The 24491-nt window shown below is 45.4% G+C and overlaps 1 protein-coding gene across 1 annotated transcript; it reads left to right on the top strand.

The window, feature by feature from the left end:
• Window positions 1-15160: 15160 nt before the first annotated feature.
• Window positions 15161-15661, top strand: LOC120667501 (vegetative cell wall protein gp1-like). The gene has a single exon (XM_039947567.1). It carries the CDS (start codon window positions 15161-15163, stop codon window positions 15659-15661), a length of 501 nt encoding a protein of 166 aa, XP_039803501.1.
• The last annotated feature ends 8830 nt before the right edge of the window (window positions 15662-24491 follow it).

Here is a 24491-nt window from a genome sequence, read left to right as displayed (position 1 = left end):
CCTCTGCTCTGACGAGGCGCAGCGCTGGTGGCGTTCAAGGCCCGCGCCCCCTCGCTGCGAGGCGGAGCAGGCGAGCAGCCGCGGTGGCGTGCACGCGAGGCCACCGCGCGGCGCGCACGCGTGGCCGCCGCGATGTCGTGGCGGAACAGCGCGAGGCCGGCCGCGCCGAGACAGAGCGGCAGCGGCGACCTCGAGCTCAGACCTGGAGGTGGCGCCAAGGCGGAGCAGCGCGGGGGCGAAGGTGCCGGCGGCGGCGGCGAGCCCTCCTTCCTCCTCCCTCGCCGGATCCAGGCGCCGGCGAGCCCTCCTCCCTCTCTCCCTCGCGCCGCCAGTCCCCTGCTCCCTCCGCCGCCTCCCCCTCCCCAAGGCTTCTCTGGAGCGGCAAGGGGCCTCCTCCCTCCCCCATTGCCGGCCACCGCGCCACGCCTCCGCCCGGTACCCACGACGACCGCGCCGGCCGCCGCACGCGCGTTGTAACATCCCTAAAATTCACTAACCAAAAACCACTCGAATTTAAAAACTATTGCAAAACTAATCTCTCGAGCTCAAGTCCTTAGTCATCTAAACTCCATCTCTTTCCTAATCACCTCCTAATTATTTTTTTCTCATAATCTTCCAAGCAACCAATCGCCTCCACCTCTCCTGATCTCCCTTCCCTCTAACCTACCAGCACATAGGCATACACACACGTACAAGCAAGACACAAGCACGACGCACCCCTGCATGCACGCAAGCTCATCAGCTAGGCAAGTTACCCACGCAAGAGTCACCATGCTCGGGCAGCTCACTGCTGCAACCACACCCCTGCAACTCGCACGCCACGCCTCGCCGCGGACCCCGCCGCTCCAGCCTCGCTCACGCTCACAACACACTACGCGCTGCACCCGGCACCATGCCGTGCCACCCCACGCCACGCCTCCACCCCGCTGCAGTCTTGCTCGCCGGCCATGTCGTCTCGTCGCTCGTGCCGTCAACGCTGTCATCGCCTCAGCTACAAGCTCAGCACTGTGTGTGTTGACGCCGGGCTGCTGCACCACACGCCGTCGCCCTCGCTGCCGCTGCCCTCCACGCCTATAAAAGATCGAGGCCGTGAAGAGCTCCGCCCCAGCCCAAAGCTCGCCAGTCCGCTTGCTGCAGCAGCTCTCAGTCATCCCTCCCCTCCACTCACGAAACCAAGCCCCGGCCATCGACCCTCTCCCTGAGCCACTCTGCGCCAAGGTAAGGTCCTAGCAGCTTCTCCACCACCAGCTCCACACACCCCCATCGTTCCCATCCCAACCTCCCACACCTGAGCCGAGCTCGACGAGCTTCTGGCGCCACGGCCATGGCTGTCACGCGGCCGGAACGACCTGCGCCTCACATGCTCGAAGTCACCAAAATGGAATGCCCTCGCCCTCCTCTCTCTCCCCGTGCTCTCGGTTCCGAGAACGGTGGCCGGAGCTGCCGCCGGCTCGAGCTCGAGCAGCCCTGCCATGGCGTTGTGGCAGAGAAGAGGAACGCCGGCTGCTGTTGTCTCCTCTGTTCCTCTGAGCTTGTATCGGCTTGACTCTATCTGAATTAAATCACAGATGTTGGGCCGTCCAGAGGAAGCTTTCACGCCACACAAGCAGCCCACGCAGCACCTGCTGCACGCCACACCCTTAAATCAATATTGTTTTCTATTTTCGGAATTAATTAAATACTCAATCTTACAACTATAATATCTCATCCATCCGAACTCCGATTCACTTGATTCTTCTTCCTAAATTCATCTAAAATCAAACTCTAATTAATACAACTATATTTGTATGGTATTGATGAATGTTTGCCTTGTATGTTTGTGTTTGCGTGACGATAGAATCGATTCCGGAGGAGAATCCGGAGGAACCAGGAGACCAGGAAGCCGCCGCCGCCGACGCGTACGTGAGCGAAGGCAAGTCTCATCGATCCTTTACGTTGACCATGATTGATCCTAAGTGAGGTTAAATAAAACTTGATAGACATAGGATGACATGAGATGAATCACTGAGAGAATGAGAGAAACCACTGAATGAAGCCATGTTGCATGTTGATTTACTGCCAAACCTGCATGTTATCAGATCTTGTTAAATGATGAAACTGGGTTGGTAATGAGATCAGGGCAGTATGGGATTTGTTGGTGCATGCGCTACCGTGGTGGTAGACATGCGACCGAGCTCTGTCGTGGTGACATCTCGGATTTGGTTGGTTATGGTTGTGGCTGCCTTGATGAACCTTAAGGACCGTGTGTTGTGGTGCCATCTCACCTAACCTACTATCAGTACGACCACATGAGCTTGTATGGGCAAGCCTTAGCCTAATCCCACTGGCTAACCTGGTAGTCGTCCGAGGTGGTTATGTTTGGGGTGAGACCTGGATTGGTCAAGACCCGGGGATTTGTGGGCGACTAGTCGGGGTTGAGCCACGGCTGGGTGTCAGCTATGACGGAGCCGTCTCTGGACGGTGAAGTGCGTGTGGGTAAAGCGTACAACCTCTGCAGAGTGTACAATCCATTCGAATGGTCCGTGTCCTCGGTTTGGACAGGTTACGGTGTGGACATCTCAACTAGATGAGCCACCCAGCCTATGAGATGGATGACTTGTTGGGTTACCTTTAATACTATATTTGTTATTTATTCTGGTGGATTAATGGACCTTGGCATATTAATCTGTAACTCCCTCCCCGTAAGGGTGAGGTGGGACTTGCTGAGTACTTCCGTACTCAACCCTTGTTGATTGTTTTTTTTTCAGAGGATCTTGACTTTGTGCCTGAAGATTACGAGTAGATCGCGTCCGCACCCAAGGTGATCGAGTGGAGCCGTGATGGACGAAGAGCTAGTCTTGCATGTCGTTATGCTAGTTGTTATCCTATGGCTGTTCTACCCCTCGTGTACGTGTTAAATAAAGCTCTGTATGATTCTGGACTCCACTTGATGTAACATGTATTATGCCGGAGACCTTATTCGGTAATTAATACATGGTTTAGCCACGATCTTTGGGGTCGGGGCGCTTCAAGTGGTATCAGAGCCATGCTTGGCTGTAGGACGCGAACCGATAGTAAACGATGACCGTAGGAGCCCTAGGATGGTCAATCCTTGAAACCCTGTTACTCCTTAAACTTTATTGTTGTTATGCTAACCCTACCCTTGTAAATCAGATGGCTGATGACTGGACCACCACCTACTGCATCAACGAAGATGGATTCCCCAAGGTGCTTTATGCTGCCACTGTGCGACTTGGTATTCCGGAACGTCCGGAGTACGTGGGTCGCGAGTTCATGGAGCATGGCACCGAAAGCTGTGAGGTCACCCTCCATATTGGCGCCAGTGATAAGTACTTGGAGATGCAACCCTGGAGCATCACCGCCACTGGAGCCCGTATGCCTGACACCATTCAACTTGCAGCTCGCAAGGCGCTGCGGTACCTGTGCCAGATGTTTGAATGGCACTTGGGTTCCACTCCCATGAAGTACTTTCCCCCGTTGGATCGAAACCGTCCTGCTTGGGCGGCGAGGATCCGCAACCTGGAGAGCCCCGCAGGGACAGAGAAGAACCCCACAGTTGTCGTTATGTCTGGCTATTTGCTTAGCCTCGATGATTTGTGCGACCAACTGCATCAGCGTGTGAGAGATTTAATCCAGCGTGCTGAGGGAGCGGAGTCCCATTGGCGTAGGACTAAATTGGCCGTAGCCCAGGCAGAAGCCCGAGCAGCCGAAGCTGAAAGCCGCCTTGCCATGGCCGAAGAGAACCTTAGGGAGCAGGCAGATCGCCACAGTCAGCTCCTTAGGGGTGTCTACCTAGTGGACCGTGCCAGGCGCAAGGAACGCCATCCCAAGACTGTCGCGGAGCTGCCAATCCTAGAGGGAATTCCGCTATGTTCCTCGTCCCAACCACGTAGGAGGATTTGTGAATCAGTGCCGCCCACGCCTCCCGTATCTCCCCGAGATCCTGGAAACAGTGACCCCGAAGACCGTGTTGCAGGGTTCAGTAGTCGAGTCATCCCGGCCGACCCTTAAAAGTCGAGCCGCGTTATTGTAATCCGTCGTGTCTTGTACCCCTGCTTGTTTGAATGAATGCTTGTGTGGTGCTTGAATGATTTGTTTGTGTGCATTGCGCGGTGCAAAATATTTTATATACAAATATACCCCAGCATTATACTAGGGGAGTCACCTAATCTTGCCATCCTTGACTGTAGATGTCTCATCGCTCGAGCCGAGTCCAGGGACTCCATGCTCAGGAAGACGGTGACGAGGTCAACCCGAGAAACCAAGCCCCTCTGAATGTAGCCCAGAAGCACCAGAAAATGGACAACTACCGCCGCTACCTCCCCGTGCCCCAGCACCCATTGATCTGGCAGCCATACTGCAGCAGCAGAACCAACTCCTTCAAGTTCTTGTGACCACTCTCACAACTCAAGCTCAAGGCAATCTTGGCAACAATAGACCTGCAATGCATCATAATGGCAATGGCAGTAGAATTGCAGATTTCAACCGCTTGCGGCCACCTAAGTTTGGATGATCTGATAACCCTATTGAGGCAGATGATTGGCTGCGAGAGATTGAAATGAAGCTCGAAGTGGTCCATGCAGATGACAGAGACAAAGTTTTGCTGGCAGTACAGCAGTTAAGGGGACCGGCCCTTGCTTGGTGGCAGAGTTACCGGGAAATAAATAAAAAACGCCAACGAGATGGTATGGGCTGACTTTGTCAAGATCTTCAGAGAACATCACATTCCCAGCAGTGTTATGAAGCTCAAGAAGGATGAGTTCAGAAAGCTTCGTCAAGGTGGTATGACTGTGATAGAGTATCTTCATAAGTTCACAGAGCTGTTTCGTTATGCACAAGAAGATATCAATGATGACGATAAGAAGCAAGAAGCTTTTCTTGGTAGGCTTAACCCTGAAATCAGGACCTTGGTTGAAGTCACCACCCACAGTGATTTTAATGCTATGGTTAACAGGGCTATTACCACTGAGAGAAACATGAAGGCAGAACTCAGTGAGCGCAAACGTCGGTTTGAAAGCAAGAAACCCCAGCAGTTGGAGAAGTTTTAGAGGACTCAGTATCCGGCTCACTCCGGCCCGAGAAGCCAGGGTGCCTTTTCATCCAAAGCGCACCCCGGTTCTTTCCAGAAGCCAGCCCAATCGGCTCCTGTTATGAAGACCCAGAATACCCTCCGTAACCAACCGTCTGGTGGAAGTCAAGTGACCGATGCGAAGACCTGTTTCCACTGCCGCGAAGCCGGACACTACAAGGCCAACTGTCCGTATCTTAATCAGCCCGCCCCTTCTGTTTTCTCCAACTCTGTTCAAGGACCAAAGCAGCCGACTGGAGCCAACCGTGCAACACCAGCTAAGAGCCAGCAACAGTCCTTCGGCAAGGCGAAAGTGAATCATGTGAATGCTGAAGAAGCAGAGGATGCACCAGGAGTGATTCTCGGTGAGTTTCTGGTCCGATCAGCTCTAGCCTCAGTGCTTTTTGATTCTGGAGCATCGCATTCCTTTATATCCTCCCACTTTGTGGAAAAGCATGATATACCTACTATAGCCCTTAAGAGGCCGCTAATAACACGTTCGCCTGGAGGCCATATACCTTGCCACTTAGGTGTCTTAGATATCCCTATAAACCTAAGTGGGGTAGTATTCCTTGCCGACCTAGTAGTCCTTGCTTCCAAAGGGATAGATGTTATACTCGGTATGGACTGGCTCGCCAAGCACCGAGGAAACATAGCCTGTGCTGAGAGAGCAGTGACAATCACCAACCGCCAAGGGTTAACAGTCACATGCCAAATCCAGCCTAGCCTGTCAGACTCCATGGTGAACCACATCCAAGCAGAATCCCCAGAAGAGGTGCCAGTAGTTCGGGAGTTCGCAGATATGTTCCCAGATGAATTACCCGGTATGCCTCCAGAAAGAGATGTAGAGTTCACTATTGACTTAGTCCCTGGAACCAAGCCTATAGCAAAGAATGCCTATCGGTTAGGAGCCCCAGAGCTTGCCGAGTTGAAGAAGCAGCTTGAAGAGCTTCAACAAAAGGGATTTATTAGACCCGCTGCTTCTCCTTGGGGAGCCCCAGTGCTCTTTGTGAAGAAGAAAGATGGAAGCATGAGACTTTGTGTGGACTACCGTGACCTGAATGCAGCCACCATCAAAAACAAGTACCCTCTGCCTCGGATTGATGACTTGTTTGATCAGCTGAAGGGAGCTAAGTTCTTCTCCAAGATAGATCTAAGGTCAGGTTATCATCAGCTCAGAGTGCGACAAGAGGACATCTCTAAGACAGCCTTCAGGACCCGTTATGGCCAGTATGAGTTCACAGTGATGCCTTTTGGTCTGACTAATGCCCCTACCTTTTTCATGACCCTCATGAATAAGGTGTTTATGGAAGAGTTAGATCGGTTTGTCGTGGTATTCATAGATGACATACTGGTCTACTCTAAGAGTGCTGAGGAGCATGGACAACATCTCAGAATTGTGCTGGGAAAGCTCAGAAAACACCAGTTGTATGCCAAGTTTAGCAAGTGTGAATTCTGGCTGCAGAGAGTCAGCTTTCTGGGTCATGTCTTAACAGCTGAAGGTGTTGAAGTGGACCCAGAGAAGGTCAAGGCAGTATCAGAATGGAAGCAACCAACCTCAGCCTCGGAGATCAGGAGTTTCTTGGGATTAGCCGGCTATTACCGGAGATTCATCGAAGGTTTCTCTAAGATAGCCCGGCCTATGACAGAGTTGCTCCGGAAGGACACGAAGTTCGTCTGGTCTGAAGCTTGCAAGAGAAGTTTTCAAGAGTTGAAGAGGCGACTAACTTCTGCCCCGGTGCTAGTCTTGCCAGATAACCAGAAGAGCTTTGTCGTTTATTGCGACGCATCCCGACAAGGATTGGGTTGTGTGCTTATGCAAGAACGAAGAGTTGTAGCTTATGCCTCAAGACAGTTGAGAACACATGAGCAGAACTACCCCACCCATGACTTGGAATTAGCCGCAGTGGTACATTCCCTCAAGATTTGGAGACATTATCTGATCGGGAACAAGTGTGAAATCTACACGGATCACAAGAGCCTGAAGTACATTTTCACCCAGTCAGACCTCAACCTTAGACAGAGAAGATGGTTGGAGTTGATCAAAGACTATGATTTGGAAATTCATTACCACCCTGGAAAGGCTAATGTGGTGGCTGATGCGCTCAGTCGTAAAGCATATTGCCATCACTTAGTCACACACGCTCCAGAGCTGAGTGAAGAAATGAGGAAGTTAAACCTAAGGGTTGTACGCCGCTCTTGCAACTATAACCTTAGTGTCCATCCCGTCCTAGATGACCAGATAAAGGAAGCTCAGATGGAGGATAAAAGATTGGTATGGATTAAAGGTCGCAACAGTGAAGGCAAAGCCCCAGATTTCAGAGTAGATAAAGATGGAGTCTTGTGGTTCAAAAAGAGATTATGTGTGCCTAAACAAGGTCATTTCCGCAGGACCATCTTGGATGAAGCCCATAACTCAGCCTATTCCATTCACCCCGGCACTACGAAAATGTACCTGGACCTTAAGGAGAAGTATTGGTGGAATGGTATGAAGGGGGATATCGCTCGATTCGTCGCTCATTGTGATGTGTGGAAAAGAGTTAAGGCGGAGCATCAGAAGCCCAGTGGATTACTCTAGCCGTTGCCGATCCCAGTATGGAAGTGGGATGAAGTTAGTATGGATTTTATCACCGGTCTACCAAGGACCCAGAGCGGTCATGACTCAGTTTGGGTGATTGTTGATCGACTCACTAAAGTGGCACACTTCATCCCAGTGCGTACCACTTATGGAGGTGATAAAATAGCCAAATTATATATTGAGCGTATTGTGAAGTTGCATGGAGTACCTAAGAGGATTGTGTCAGATAGAGGCACCCAGTTCACTTCGAGATTCTGGAGCAGGTTACATGAAGCACTTGGTACAAAGTTGGACTTCAGTTCAGCCTATCATCCTCAGACTGATGGCCAGACCGAAAGAGTTAATCAGATCCTTGAAGACATGCTAAGAGCCTGTGTTCTTACTTATGGCAAAAATTGAGAAGACAGTTTGCCATATGCAGAGTTCTCTTACAACAACAGCTATCAGTCAAGCTTAAAAATGTCGCCGTTTGAAGCCCTCTACGGGAGGAAGTGTCGCACACCTCTCATGTGGACCGAAGTCGGTGACCGCATTATTGAGGGTCCAGATTTTATTAAAGAAGCAGAAGACAAGATAGCAGAAATCAAAGAGAATCTAAAGGCAGCTCAATCCCGCCAGAAAAGTTATGCTGATAAAAGAAGACATGCTCTCAGCTTCGAAGTTGGAGTCCAAGTGTACCTTAAAGTTTCCCCAATTCGCGGCACACACAGATTCCAAGTGCGTGGAAAGTTGGCCCCACGTTACATTGGACCTTTCCCAATTATCAAGAAAGTGGGAGCGGTAGCCTATAAGCTTCAGTTGCCAGCAGAGATGTCAGATGTGCACGATGTATTCCATGTGTCCCAACTCAGAAAGTGTCTGCGAGTACCAGAAGAACGAGTGGCTCCAGAGACAATCGACTTGCAGGATGATCTCAGATATCAAGAGGTACCCGTAAAAATTCTGGACACTGTGATGCGAAGAACCCGCAACTCAGAAGTCAGGATTTGCCGAGTTCAGTGGAGCAGGCATTCAGAAGCAGAGGCGACTTGGGAGAGAGAAGACGCGCTCCGAGCCGAGTTTCCCAGTCTCTTTAGTAGTGAAGCTGAATCTCGAGGACGAGATTCAACCTAAGTGGGGTAGGTTTGTAACATCCCTAAAATTCACTAACCAAAAACCACTCGAATTTAAAAACTATTGCAAAACTAATCTCTCGAGCTCAAGTCCTTAGTCATCTAAACTCCATCTCTTTCCTAATCACCTCCTAATTATTTTTTTCTCATAATCTTCCAAGCAACCAATCGCCTCCACCTCTCCTGATCTCCCTTCCCTCTAACCTACCAGCACATAGGCATACACACACGTACAAGCAAGACACAAGCACGACGCACCCCTGCATGCACGCAAGCTCATCAGCTAGGCAAGTTACCCACGCAAGAGTCACCATGCTCGGGCAGCTCACTGCTGCAACCACACCCCTGCAACTCGCACGCCACGCCTCGCCGCGGACCCCGCCGCTCCATCCTCGCTCACGCTCACAACACACTACGCGCTGCACCCGGCACCATGCCGTGCCACCCCACGCCACGCCTCCACCCCGCTGCAGTCTTGCTCGCCGGCCATGTCGTCTCGTCGCTCGTGCCGTCAACGCTGTCATCGCCTCAGCTACAAGCTCAGCACTGTGTGTGTTGACGCCGGGCTGCTGCACCACACGCCGTCGCCCTCGCTGCCGCTGCCCTCCACGCCTATAAAAGATCGAGGCCGTGAAGAGCTCCGCCCCAGCCCAAAGCTCGCCAGTCCGCTTGCTGCAGCAGCTCTCAGTCATCCCTCCCCTCCACTCACGAAACCAAGCCCCGGCCATCGACCCTCTCCCTGAGCCACTCTGCGCCAAGGTAAGGTCCTAGCAGCTTCTCCACCACCAGCTCCACACACCCCCATCGTTCCCATCCCAACCTCCCACACCTGAGCCGAGCTCGACGAGCTTCTGGCGCCACGGCCATGGCTGTCACGCGGCCGGAACGACCTGCGCCTCACATGCTCGAAGTCACCAAAATGGAATGCCCTCGCCCTCCTCTCTCTCCCCGTGCTCTCGGTTCCGAGAACGGTGGCCGGAGCTGCCGCCGGCTCGAGCTCGAGCAGCCCTGCCATGGCGTTGTGGCAGAGAAGAGGAACGCCGGCTGCTGTTGTCTCCTCTGTTCCTCTGAGCTTGTATCGGCTTGACTCTATCTGAATTAAATCACAGATGTTGGGCCGTCCAGAGGAAGCTTTCACGCCACACAAGCAGCCCACGCAGCACCTGCTGCACGCCACACCCTTAAATCAATATTGTTTTCTATTTTCGGAATTAATTAAATACTCAATCTTACAACTATAATATCTCATCCATCCGAACTCCGATTCACTTGATTCTTCTTCCTAAATTCATCTAAAATCAAACTCTAATTAATACAACTATATTTGTATGGTATTGATGAATGTTTGCCTTGTATGTTTGTGTTTGCGTGACGATAGAATCGATTCCGGAGGAGAATCCGGAGGAACCAGGAGACCAGGAAGCTGCCGCCGCCGACGCGTACGTGAGCGAAGGCAAGTCTCATCGATCCTTTACGTTGACCATGATTGATCCTAAGTGAGGTTAAATAAAACTTGATAGACATAGGATGACATGAGATGAATCACTGAGAGAATGAGAGAAACCACTGAATGAAGCCATGTTGCATGTTGATTTACTGCCAAACCTGCATGTTATCAGATCTTGTTAAATGATGAAACTGGGTTGGTAATGAGATCAGGGCAGTATGGGATTTGTTGGTGCATGCGCTACCGTGGTGGTAGACATGAGACCGAGCTCTGTCGTGGTGACATCTCGGGTTTGGTTGGTTATGGTTGTGGCTGCCCTGATGAACCTTAAGGACCGTGTGTTGTGGTGCCATCTCACCTAACCTACTATCAGTACGACCACATGAGCTTGTATGGGCAAGCCTTAGCCTAATCCCACTGGCTAACCTGGTAGTCGTCCGAGGTGGTTATGTTTGGGGTGAGACCTGGATTGGTCAAGACCCGGGGATTTGTGGGCGACTAGTCGGGGTTGAGCCACGGCTGGGTGTCAGCTATGACGGAGCCGTCTCTGGACGGTGAAGTGCGTGTGGGTAAAGCGTACAACCTCTGCAGAGTGTACAATCCATTCGAATGGTTCGTGTCCTCGGTTTGGACAGGTTACGGTGTGGACATCTCAACTAGATGAGCCACCCAGCCTATGAGATGGATGACTGGTTGGGTTACCTTTAATACTATATTTGTTATTTATTCTGGTGGATTAATGGACCTTGGCATATTAATCTGTAACTCCCTCCCCGTAAGGGTGAGGTGGGACTTGCTGAGTACTTCCGTACTCAACCCTTATTGATTGTTTTTTTTTTCAGAGGATCCTGACTTTGTGCCTGAAGATTACGAGTAGATCGCGTCCGCACCCAAGGTGATCGAGTGGAGCCGTGATGGACGAAGAGCTAGTCTTGCATGTCGTTATGCTAGTTGTTATCCTATGGTTGTTCTACCCCTCGTGTACGTGTTAAATAAAGCTCTGTATGATTCTGGACTCCACTTGATGTAACATGTATTATGCCGGAGACCTTATTCGGTAATTAATACATGGTTTAGCCACGATCTTTGGGGTCGGGGCGCTTCAAGTGGTATCAGAGCCATGCTTGGCTGTAGGACGCGAACCGATAGTAAACGATGACCGTAGGAGCCCTAGGATGGTCAATCCTTGAAACCCTGTTACTCCTTAAACTTTATTGTTGTTATGCTAACCCTACCCTTGTAAATCAGATGGCTGATGACTGGACCACCACCTACTGCATCAACGAAGATGGATTCCCCAAGGTGCTTTATGCTGCCACTGTGCGACTTGGTATTCCGGAACGTCCGGAGTACGTGGGTCGCGAGTTCATGGAGCATGGCACCGAAAGCTGTGAGGTCACCGTCCATATTGGCGCCAGTGATAAGTACTTGGAGATGCAACCCTGGAGCATCACCGCCACTGGAGCCCGTATGCCTGACACCATTCAACTTGCAGCTCGCAAGGCGCTGCGGTACCTGTGCCAGATGTTTGAATGGCACTTGGGTTCCACTCCCATGAAGTACTTTCCCCCGTTGGATCGAAACCGTCCTGCTTGGGCGGCGAGGATCCGCAACCTGGAGAGCCCCGCAGGGACAGAGAAGAACCCCACAGTTGTCGTTATGTCTGGCTATTTGCTTAGCCTCGATGATTTGTGCGACCAACTGCATCAGCGTGTGAGAGATTTAATCCAGCGTGCTGAGGGAGCGGAGTCCCATTGGCGTAGGACTAAACTGGCCGTAGCCCAGGCAGAAGCCCGAGCAGCCGAAGCTAAAAGCCGCCTTGCCATGGCCGAAGAGAACCTTAGGGAGCAGGCAGATCGCCACAGTCAGCTCCTTAGGGGTGTCTACCTAGTGGACCGTGCCAGGCGCAAGGAACGCCATCCCAAGACTGTCGCGGAGCTGCCAATCCTAGAGGGAATTCCGCTATGTTCCTCGTCCCAACCACGTAGGAGGATTTGTGAATCAGTGCCGCCCACGCCTCCCGTATCTCCCCGAGATCCTGGAAACAGTGACCCCGAAGACCGTGTTGCAGGGTTCAGTAGTCGAGTCATCCCGGCCGACCCTTAAAAGTCGAGCCGCGTTATTGTAATCCGTCGTGTCTTGTACCCCTGCTTGTTTGAATGAATGCTTGTGTGGTGCTTGAATGATTTGTTTGTGTGCATTGCGCGGTGCAAAATATTTTATATACAAATATACCCCAGCATTATACTAGGGGAGTCACCTAATCTTGCCATCCTTGACTGTAGATGTCTCATCGCTCGAGCCGAGTCCAGGGACTCCATGCTCAGGAAGACGGTGACGAGGTCAACCCGAGAAACCAAGCCCCTCTGAATGTAGCCCAGAAGCACCAGAAAATGGACAACTACCGCCGCTACCTCCCCGTGCCCCAGCACCCATTGATCTGGCAGCCATACTGCAGCAGCAGAACCAACTCCTTCAAGTTCTTGTGACCACTCTCACAACTCAAGCTCAAGGCAATCTTGGCAACAATAGACCTGCAATGCATCATAATGGCAATGGCAGTAGAATTGCAGATTTCAACCGCTTGCGGCCACCTAAGTTTGGATGATCTGATAACCCTATTGAGGCAGATGATTGGCTGCGAGAGATTGAAATGAAGCTCGAAGTGGTCCATGCAGATGACAGAGACAAAGTTTTGCTGGCAGTACAGCAGTTAAGGGGACCGGCCCTTGCTTGGTGGCAGAGTTACCGGGAAATAAATAAAAAACGCCAACGAGATGGTATGGGCTGACTTTGTCAAGATCTTCAGAGAACATCACATTCCCAGCAGTGTTATGAAGCTCAAGAAGGATGAGTTCAGAAAGCTTCGTCAAGGTGGTATGACTGTGACAGAGTATCTTCATAAGTTCACAGAGCTGTTTCGTTATGCACAAGAAGATATCAATGATGACGATAAGAAGCAAGAAGCTTTTCTTGGTAGGCTTAACCCTGAAATCAGGACCTTGGTTGAAGTCACCACCCACAGTGATTTTAATGCTATGGTTAACAGGGCTATTACCACTGAGAGAAACATGAAGGCAGAACTCAGTGAGCGCAAACGTCGGTTTGAAAGCAAGAAACCCCAGCAGTTGGAGAAGTTTCAGAGGACTCAGTATCCGGCTCACTCCGGCCCGAGAAGCCAGGGTGCCTTTTCAGCCAAAGCGCACCCCGGTTCTTTCCAGAAGCCAGCCCAATCGGCTCCTGTTATGAAGACCCAGAATACCCTCCGTAACCAACCGTCTGGTCGAAGCCACCAAAATGGAACGCCCTCGCCCTCCTCTCTCTCCCCGTGCTCTCGGTTCCGAGAACGGTGGCCGGAGCTGCCGCCGGCTCGAGCTCGAGCAGCCCTGCCATGGCGTTGTGGCAGAGAAGAGGAACGCCGGCTGCTGTTGTCTCCTCTGTTCCTCTGAGCTTGTATCGGCTTGACTCTATCTGAATTAAATCACAGATGTTGGGCCGTCCAGAGGAAGCTTTCACGCCACACAAGCAGCCCACGCAGCACCTGCTGCACGCCACACCCTTAAATCAATATTGTTTTCTATTTTCGGAATTAATTAAATACTCAATCTTACAACTATAATATCTCATCCATCCGAACTCCGATTCACTTGATTCTTCTTCCTAAATTCATCTAAAATCAAACTCTAATTAATACAACTATATTTGTATGGTATTGATGAATGTTTGCCTTGTATGTTTGTGTTTGCGTGACGATAGAATCGATTCCGGAGGAGAATCCGGAGGAACCAGGAGACCAGGAAACCGCCGACGCGTACGTGAGCGAAGGCAAGTCTCATCGATCCTTTACGTTGACCATGATTGATCCTAAGTGAGGTTAAATAAAACTTGATAGACATAGGATGACATGAGATGAATCACTGAGAGAATGAGAGAAACCACTGAATGAAGCCATGTTGCATGTTGATTTACTGCCAAACCTGCATGTTATCAGATCTTGTTAAATGATGAAACTGGGTTGGTAATGAGATCAGGGCAGTATGGGATGTGTTGGTGCATGCGCTACCGTGGTGGTAGACATGCGACCGAGCTCTGTCGTGGTGACATCTCGGGTTTGGTTGGTTATGGTTGTGGCTGCTTGTGTTGTGGTGCCATCTCACCTAACCTACTATCAGTACGACCACATGAGCTTGTATGGGCAAGCCTTAGCCTAATCCCACTGGCTAACCTGGTAGTCGTCCGAGGTGGTTATGTTTGGGGTGAGACCTGGATTGGTCAAGACCCGGGGATTTGTGGGCGACTAGTCGGGGTTGAGCCACGGCTGGGTGTCGGCTATGACGGAGCCGTCTCTGGACGGTGAAGTGCGTGTGGGTAAAGCGTACAACCTCTGCAGAGTGTACAATCCATTCGAATGGTCCGTGTCCTCGGTTTGGACAGGTTACGGTGTGGACATCTCAACTAGATGAGCCACCCAGCCTATGAGATGGATGACTGGTTGGGTTACCTTTAATACTATATTTGTTATTTATTCTGGTGGATTAATGGACCTTGGCATATTAATCTGTAACTCCCTCCCCGTAAGGGTGAGGTGGGACTTGCTGAGTACTTCCGTACTCAACTCTTGTTGATTGTTTTTTTTTCAGAGGATCCTGACTTTGTGCCTGAAGATTACGAGTAGATCGCGTCCGCACCCAAGGTGATTGAGTGGAGCCGTGATGGACGAAGAGCTAGTCTTGCATGTCGTTATGCTAGTTGTTATCCTATGGTTGTTCTACCCCTCGTGTACGTGTTAAATAAAGCTCTGTATGACTCTGGACTCCACTTGATGTAACATGTATTATGCTGGAGACCTTATTCGGTAATTAATACATGGTTTAGCCACGATCTTTGGGGTCGGGGCGCTTCACGCGTCCATGTGGAGCCCAGCAAGCCCAGCAAGACGGTGGCGAGCACGAGCCATGTCGCGGGCGTCGACGGCGACGGGCATGCACCTCGCCGCCGGTCCGAGCCGCCTCCGCCTAGGTCATGCGCCGCCTCCTCCTCGCATCCCGCCGCAGCCCTCGACGCCGTCCGCGCCGCCACCAGCCCGCTCCTCGCCATGGCCCATCGCTGCCGGTTCGAGCCGCCTCCGCCCCACGCCGCCGCCGACCCGCGCCCCGCCGCGGCCCATTGCCGCCTCCACCATGGCCCCGCTCCGCCGCCGGCCCGCGTCCCTCCGTGGTCCCTCGCCGCCAGTCCGCGTCGCGCCCTCCGGGGAGCCCCTGGAGCTGCCCGAGTTAGAGGCCGCTGCGGCGGCGGCGCTGCATGCGTGCCGCCCCAACGTTGCGCTCACCGTGCGGGAGGGGCCCGCCGTGGGCGGCGACGCGGACTGGCGAGCGCTCGCCCCCGGTGGCGGCGCCGGAGCAGACTCGGGCGAGCGCCCGCGCCTTGGCTGGCGACGGCGAGGAGGAAGAGAATGAGAGAAAAGGAGAGACGCGAGGAGGGGAGAGGAAGAGGATGACAGGGGCCAGGGGCAAAATAGTCTATTTACATCTTCATTCAGCTGAAAATGATTATTATAATTGCTATGATGTGTTGCAGACCAAATCAAACATTCGCAGTGTGTTATGGACAATATTCAATTTTGTGATGTGTTGCACATAAAATCACACTTTCACAATGTCCAGCAGACAAATTTCCCAAGAGTAAAAGCAGGCGAAGCTCATGTGGGGTGGGGTGGTGCGGCGAAGTCCAAGCTTGTGTCCGCTACCTCCAGCCACTTGGCGGCCGTCCGGGTCCATCTCCAGCTACTTCTTGGTGGTCGGAGAAAGCCCAGGTCGCCGGGAGAGCCGCCGCAGATGGAGGAGGAACACCAGGCAGGATTGGCCGGCCGTGATTTTGACAGACCTGACGACCAAGTGCAGCTGGGTTGGCTGGTAAAATGCATGATAGGTTAGACCTTGTTTAGATCCCAAAATATAAAACATAATTTTTTTATAAATCATTTGTATGGTGTACTAAATATAGTTAAAAAGTAAATCGCACATGGACTGTAAATCGCGAGACGAATCTAATGAAATTAATTATGACGTGATTAGATACTAAATTACTACAGTAATACTACAGTAAATATGTTATAATCATAGATTAATTAGGATCATTAGATTCGTCTCGTAGTTTACAGACGAGATCTGTAATTAGTTTTGTGATTAATCTATATTTAATACTTTAAATATTGAAAATTCTCTTTTAAAAATTCAAAAATGTAAAATTCAAAGTGATGTAAACACACCCTTAATGAGTGAGTGGGGGGGTTGCTAAAATGATAATGATAATAGACGAGATAGATACTCATCCTTGACTTGACCTCCAACATCCAACCGGGCGCTCCACATCCACGCGTCGCCAACCACGTGCCATCGCCTTTCCCGTTCCGTTCCGTTTTGCCTCCAGGCGAGCAAAACCAACACAGCAACACGCAGGAGCAGCAGCCAGTGGGCCGCCATTCAAACTGCGATGCCGGGCTTTTCGAGGCCTACATTACATTCACGCGTGTCATACGTGGGGCGTGGGCCAAAATACGGAGTTCTCAGCAAGTTGCTCCTAGTACCTGCCCATACATACTTTTTCGAGCAAGATGGCCCACAGTGCAGCTGAAGTCGTTTCGTAGGCCCGAAATCCATAATGATGCCTTTCCTTGGGCCAGTAGTACCACACGTGGGCCGCTAGGTCCTTTCAGCCCATACCCTACGATACTTGTTTGCTATCACGCGCTCGTTCCCTTATTTTTTAAACTAGTCTGTCTGCTCTCGGGCTAATTAGAACTATCTCACGCTCGTACTCTAAAATATATATTTTTATTATTTAGTTACAATAGATTTGATTTTGTGCACCTCCATATGTATTCAATATATATTTAGTTGAACTATTTGTTTGTGAATTGATGTTCTTATCTCTTCCATCATACATGAATATACGGTGACATATAGCGTGGATAATATTTTTATATAAATAATATATTAATAATGATAGAAATAGTAATTTTAAAATTTTATATTGGTGCACTTTAATATATTATTATAATATATAATTTAGATTCGGATTTATGAGTAATTTAACTTGTAATAATAATGACATAATTGGATAATTTATATGGAAATTTAGGAGGGTATTTGTATTATTTTAATAATGGCATAGGTGGGTAATTTACACAAAAATTAGGGGGTTATTTTAGATTTTTTTATAATAGCATAGGTGGGTAATTTAGATACATGTTTAGGGGGTTATTTTAGTCTATTTTCATAATGACAGATGTGGTTAATTTATTAGGAAAGATAACAGATCTGATGGTTATTATAATTAGAGTTGTTGGATTGATCGCTGGATGTTTCTGATTTTTGTGAGAATTTATAGGATTTATCTATAGAGTGTCCACCTAGGATCCTGGTGGCTTCATGTGAAGGCTCCAAAGGAGTCTCCAATTGGTAATAACTAGTAAGGTGGCCCGCGCTAATAGCACGGGTAGCTAGTTTTTTATTTAATTCTTTAAAAATATTTACATTGACAGAAGAGATGTATTTGATAATTTATTTACTTCTCGTTTATTCTTGTTGAATACTACATGCAGCTTTCTATGCATAGGAGTTCATGTCAATCATCAATTTTTATATTGTTTTGCTCTATATTATAGTTGCATATTTTACTACTTTAACCAGCAAAATCTAAATTTGAGGATTGAATTTAATTTTGGGTCACCTTGAATACGGATGTATACTGTACATATTTGTAATCATATAAAGTTTTGTATGAGTAGTTATGAAATATATTTATATGTATGTGTTAGTTATGTTTGTCAACAATCTGTAACTTAGATGTTGGAGTTCGATTTGTATCTTGCAATATTTTTATTATTATTTAGCAAAAATATATCTAGTGTAGTTGTTAGAGCACTTAAGTAGCATCTAGCAGACCTAGATCTGACTCATCACGGGAGCGAAATAAAAATAATTATATGGATTAGACAAAAAAAATATGTTAAAAAATAAGTTGGGGCCTCCTGCTGACTTTGATAAATAAATGTTATGCAAAACTTATATATATGTGTGCTATATTAATGCATATATATTTTATTTTTTATCTAACCGAACCTATTATTATTTTTTTCACTTTGATTACTGCACAATTTATTAATTTTTACCCATATGACTGCATAAATTGGCCTACTTTAGAGTTGTGTCATCTCGGTGATAGATAGTTCCATATATATCTTTGCTGTTGTTTCTAACTCTTTTCTTTATCTTCCATTTTCTCTAGCTATTTCTATTGATTTCTCTATCTTCTATTTTGTTCCTCCGTATATTTGAAATCGATTAGTGTGTATTGCGTTCGATGCATCTAATGGAGAAGTTTCCTATTTAGTATTGTGCCTCAGGGCTTTTGTATTTTCTGAGCGAACAGGAGCAGCAACAACGTGCATTTGTTTGAATCATTTATTTTGTATTGTAGGCAATCAACTTTGGGATAGATTAGCAGGGCTCCTGACCTGAAGCTGTGGCTAAAATAACTCCGGTTGTGGCTTATTTGATGGAGCGGCTTCTTTTATGGATATAGAGTTGTTTTGAAAACTGTTCGGTAGAACTGCTTTTCCTATTTTTTTCATGAATATATGAAAGATGTCAAATGTCCAACGTACCATGGCTATAATTTAATATATTTTTTCATAATCTATAATATGATTTCGTAAGAACATAGTAGTGACTAATGATATTATTTATAGACTAAACCAATAAATTCACTTTTGTTCTTTTTCTTTTGCCCTCATTTTCTCATTTTTCCTGCTTTTTTTCTATTCTCATTTTTCTACTTTCCTTACCCGTTCAACCTTGCTGCTTCTTTATCCTTTTCTCTTCTCTTTCTCTATACTTCTTTAGAGGTATAGATCACATTTTGTGTTCCGTGCCTAGTGTTTTTTATGTACTTATAGAAGATTAGAAGGGGATAATAATACTAAGTATTATTTATGCTATTTGATTCCTCATATGACTAAGTCCCTTATTTTTCCCCATGCATCTATTTAGATTGAGCTAATAGCAGTCACATTTATTTGTAGGTTTGGAGCTTTACTTTTTATCCTAGCGATAATTACTTGTATGGAACTATTTGTATGCCCACAGAATCATGAATCTTCGTTGACCACCATCACTGTATAACCGAAGTTGTTCAAGAATATACAATATTTACGATGACAATCCTTCGTATTCATTGGCCCACACTGACATTCATAAGGTGCTGATGGTGTTGCAATAGATTACAATATCTGAAACTCTGCGCATCATCATTATTTTTTCATCCCTATCTTGACGTTTGGTTGCTCAAGAAGAAATGGATTGATTGAGTTTGGCAATGATTTTGAGTAGAATCCAGTGTGCTTCATGCAGCAACAACATGTACTGCAGAACCTTCTTGAGACTCAAAAAGTTGGGATTCGAAATCTCAAGCAAAGACTATGGTCACGCCGTAGTGCAGGGCATTCCATAGATTTTTTAAAGCGATTGTCTCTTTCTATAGTACAGATACAATACAACTATGATCGCGCTGTCATGCTTATGCTGCTGCTATATTTTTTGCATCTTTAAGAAGGGTTAATGCGAGACATAGATGGTAACGTGAGTTTTTATGTCATGCGGACTCTGTATTTAACTTTAATTGGATACAGACACTTTTGGGTAGTTTAGAATATTGCATCTTCATTAAATTGGACATGGACTCTTTTGGCCAATTTGGACCGTTAGATCTTCATTAAATTGAACGGTGTAAATTATATACACAAATACTATTTAGATCTTCATTAAATTGGAGTATCCAGTAACTTTATTTGGCATAGAATGCAAACTTTGATTTTTATTATTGCATTTGACCTATATTATTTATTTAGTTATTTTCCTTCTTAATATGCTTCTTAATCACTACACACATCAACAATAAATTATTTTTGTATTCTAGTTGTTGCATTTATATATTTATTAGTCATATTTGGCATGTACTTTTGATTTTTAGTTTAGCTATTTGGCTTTTTTTTGTCGAGTGCTAATGCTAATTTTCTTAATTTTATAATTCTGAATTTGCCTATTTAGTAATTGTATTCAACACGGTCTCTTTGGTTAAGTCCTAATTTCCTTATTTTTTTTAATTTCTAATTAAGCTATTTACTAATTGTATGGGGCATGGACTCTTTGTCACGTCCTAATTTTTCTTAATTAGCTATTTATTAATCGTATTTGATATGGACTCTTGAGTTATTTTGAATCGTCAAAAGATCCAACAGTGCAAATCCTTCTCTTTTTTAGATTAACGTACGAATTTCTAGACTCTCTCGACGAACAACTTCTTTTATCACTCCCTTAATAATATAATAAAATTTTATACTTTTAATTTTTAGTTTAGCTATTCGGCTAATATGATTTTTGTCAAGTGCTAATGCTAATTTTTTAATTTATAATTCTGAATTTCCCTATTTAGTAATTTATTCAACATGGACTCTTTGGTTAAGCCATAATTTCTTTATTTTTAATTCCTAATTAAGCTATTTATTAATTGTATTCGGGCATGGACTCTTTGTCATGTTCTAATTTTCTTTAATTTTTAAATATGAAATTAGCTATTTATTAATCGTATCTGATATGAACTTTTGAGTTAGTTTGAACCGTGAGATCTTCATAAAATCTAACGGTGAAAATTCTTCTTTTTTTAGATTAATGTGGGAATTTCTAGACTCTGTCGGCGAACGTGGTGGCTTCTTTTAACCCTCCCTTAATAATATAACTAGCAAGGTGGCCCACGCTAATAGCGTGGGTAGCTAGTTTATTTATTTATTTTTTAATTGTTTTACATAAAAAAACTCAACTTGCAAGGGGCAAGCCATCTCCAAGCATTAATGTAAGAAAAAAAAACCTCACGTAGATCGAGAAAACCTCCGAACCTCTGCCCACCCTTACACAGGGGTGGGGTAACCCGACCTAAGAAGTGCTAGTAAGGCCACCAAACCAATCTGGCTAGGCACCTGCTCGTAAATTTATTTACCTCTCATCTGCTCTTGATGAATACTACCTGCAGCTTTCTATGCATAGGAGTTCATACCAATCATCAATTTTTATGTTGTTTTGTTCTATATTATAGTTGCATATTTTATAATTTTAACCTGCAAAATCTAAATTTGGGGATTGATTTTAATTTTGGGTCACCTTAAATATGGATGCATATTGTATATGTTTGTATTTATACAAAGTTTTTTATAAGCATTTATGAAATATATTTATATGTATGTATTAGTGATGTTTGCTAACAGTCTGTGACTTAGATGTTGAAGTTCGATTTGTATCTTGCAATATTTTGATTATTATTTAGCGAGAACATATCTTGTGTAGTTGTTAGAGCACCTAAGTAGCATCTAGCATATCTAGACCTGACTCATCATAGGAGCGAAATAAAAATAATCATGGATTAGACAAGAAAAAAGTTATGCTAAAAAATAAGTTGGGGCCTCATGCTGACTTTAGTTTATAAATGTTATGCTGAACTTATATATATGTGCGCTATATGAATGCATATATGTTTTAAAATTTTTATTCAATCGAATCTATATTATTTTTCCCAGTTTGGTCACTGCATAATTTTTTATTTTTTTAGCCCATATGACCATATAAATTGGCCTACTTTAGAGTTTTGTCATCTCGGTGATGGATAGTTCCATATATAAATTTGTTGTTGTTTCTAACTCTTATTTTTTATCTTCCATTTTCTCTAGCTATTTCTACTGATTTCTCTGTATTCCATTTTGTTCCTCTGTATAGTTGAAATCAATTAGTGTGTTTCATGTCCGATGCATCTAATGGAGAAGTTCCCTGTTTAGTTCGACTCAGTTGATGAGTTTAGATTGTGGCTCATGTCTTTTGTTTTTTCTAAGCGAAGAGGACTAGCGATAACATTTGTTTGAATCATTTGTTTTGTACCGTAGGCAATCAACTTTGGGATAGATTAGCAGGGTTCTAAGCCTCTTGCTATGGCTAAAATAACTCTGGTTGTGGCTTCTTTGATGGAACGGCTTCTCTTATGGATATAGAGCCATTTTGAAAATTGTTCGGTAGAACGGGTTCTCCTGTTTTTTCATGAATATATGGATGATGTCAAATATCCAACGTGCCCTGACTATAATTTTATATCCGTCCGTAATATATAATGTGATTTCATAATAACATAATTTCATATGAAATAACATAGTAGTGACTAATGATATTAATTAAAGACTAAACCAATAATTCCACTCTGTCCTTTTCTTTTCCCCTCATTTTCTCGTTTTTCCTACCTTCCTTTTCTATTCTCCTTTTCTACTTTCTTTATCCGTTCAACCTTGCTGCTTCTTTATCCTTTACTATTCTCTTTCTCTATACTTCTTTAGAGGTATAGATAACATTTGTGTTCCGTGCCTAGTATTTTTTCATGTACTTATAAAATATTAGATGTGGATAATAATGTTAAGAATTATTTATACTATTTGATTCCTCACACGATTAAGTCTGTGATTTTTCCCATGCATCTATTTAGATTGGGATAATAAATAGTCACATTTATTTGTAGGTTTCGGTGCTTTACTCTTTATCCCAGATTATTACTTGTATGGAACTATTTGTATGCCCACATAATTATGAATCTTCGTTGAACACCATCAGATTAGTTTGTATAACTGAAGTTATTCTGGAATGCAATATTTATGTTGATAATCCTTGTTTGGAGAAAGCATTGGTTCTTCGGCAGATATTTCTCTCACATTGATTGGCTTGCATTTTTATTGGCCCACACTGACAATCATAAGGTGCTGATGGTCTTGCAATACCTTGCATATCTAAAACTCTGCACATCGTCACTATCTTTTTCATCCCTATATGTTTGGTTGCTCACTTGCTCCAGAAGAAATGGGCTGATTGAGTTTTGCAATGGTTTTGAGTAGAGTCCAATTTGCTTCATGCAGCTGCATGTACTGTAGGACGTTCTTGAGACACAAAAAGTTGTGATTTGGAATCTCGGGCAAATACTACGGTCGCGCTGCAGTGCAGGGCGTTCTGAAGGTTTTTTAAAGCAACTATCTCTTTCTATAATACAGATATAATACAACTATGATCGCGCTGTCACGCTTATTCTACTGCCATATTTTTTTTCTTTTGCATATTTGAGGAGGGTTAATGTGAGACATAGATGGAGACGTGAGTTTTTATGCCATGCGAACTCTGTATTTAACTTTAATTGGATACAAACACTTTTGGGTAGTTTAGAATATTATATTCATTAAATTAGACAGACTCTTCTGGCCAATTTAGACCGATAGATCTTCATTAAATTCAATGATGTAAATCCTATACATTAATACTATTTAGATCTTCATTAAATTATTTGATTTTTATTATTGCATTTGACATATACTATTTGTTCAACTATTTCCTTCTTAATATGCTTCTTAATCACTCTACACATCAACTACAATTTTTTTGTTTCTAGTTCTTGCATTTATCTATTTATTAGTCATATTTAATGCTAATTTTTTTTATAATTTTAATTTTGCTATTTGGCTAATATGAATTTTTTTAGAGTAATTCTAATTTTCTCAATTCTATAATTCTGAATTTACCTATTTAGTAATTGTATTCAATATGGACTCTTTGGTTAAGTTCTAATTTTTTTTTTAATTCCGAATTTAGATATTTACTGATCTTATTCATCATGGACTCTCTGTCATATCCTAATTTTCTTTAATCTTTTAATTCGAAATTAAATATCTATTAATCATATTTGATATGGACTTTTGAGTTAGTTTGAACCGTTAGATCTTCATAAAATCCAACGGTGCAAATCTTTCTCTTTTTTAGATTAACATGAAAATTTCTAGACCCTCTCGGTGAATGTGGTGGCTTATTTTAACACTCCCTTAAAAATATAATAGATAGATAGATAAAATAGAGAAGTGAACGGCTGAACGCGAATAATTGGCACGAGAAAACAAAAAAAAAAAAGTGGTTGAACTGGCGTGGTAACACGAAATACTCCTACTCAAAAAGTGAAAAGTGCCTTTCTGTCGTGCTCTCCAGGGGACGGAATCCGAGGAACACAGCCATGCACACTTGGCAGCCCTGACTGAACCCTGATGGACAATGGATTTGCAGATCCCCGTGTCGCCGGGGCAGCAGCTAGCAATGATCATCCTCCACCGCCCGATCGATTGGCGCCACGTACTATGTGGCGATCGCGCACACTGCTCTTGTA

This window comes from Panicum virgatum, chromosome 3N (genome assembly GCF_016808335.1).
Source record: "Panicum virgatum strain AP13 chromosome 3N, P.virgatum_v5, whole genome shotgun sequence".
NCBI lineage: Eukaryota > Viridiplantae > Streptophyta > Magnoliopsida > Poales > Poaceae > Panicum > Panicum virgatum.
The sequence above is the reverse complement of the archived record's forward strand: the minus strand, read 5'-3'. Positions and strand labels throughout refer to the sequence as shown.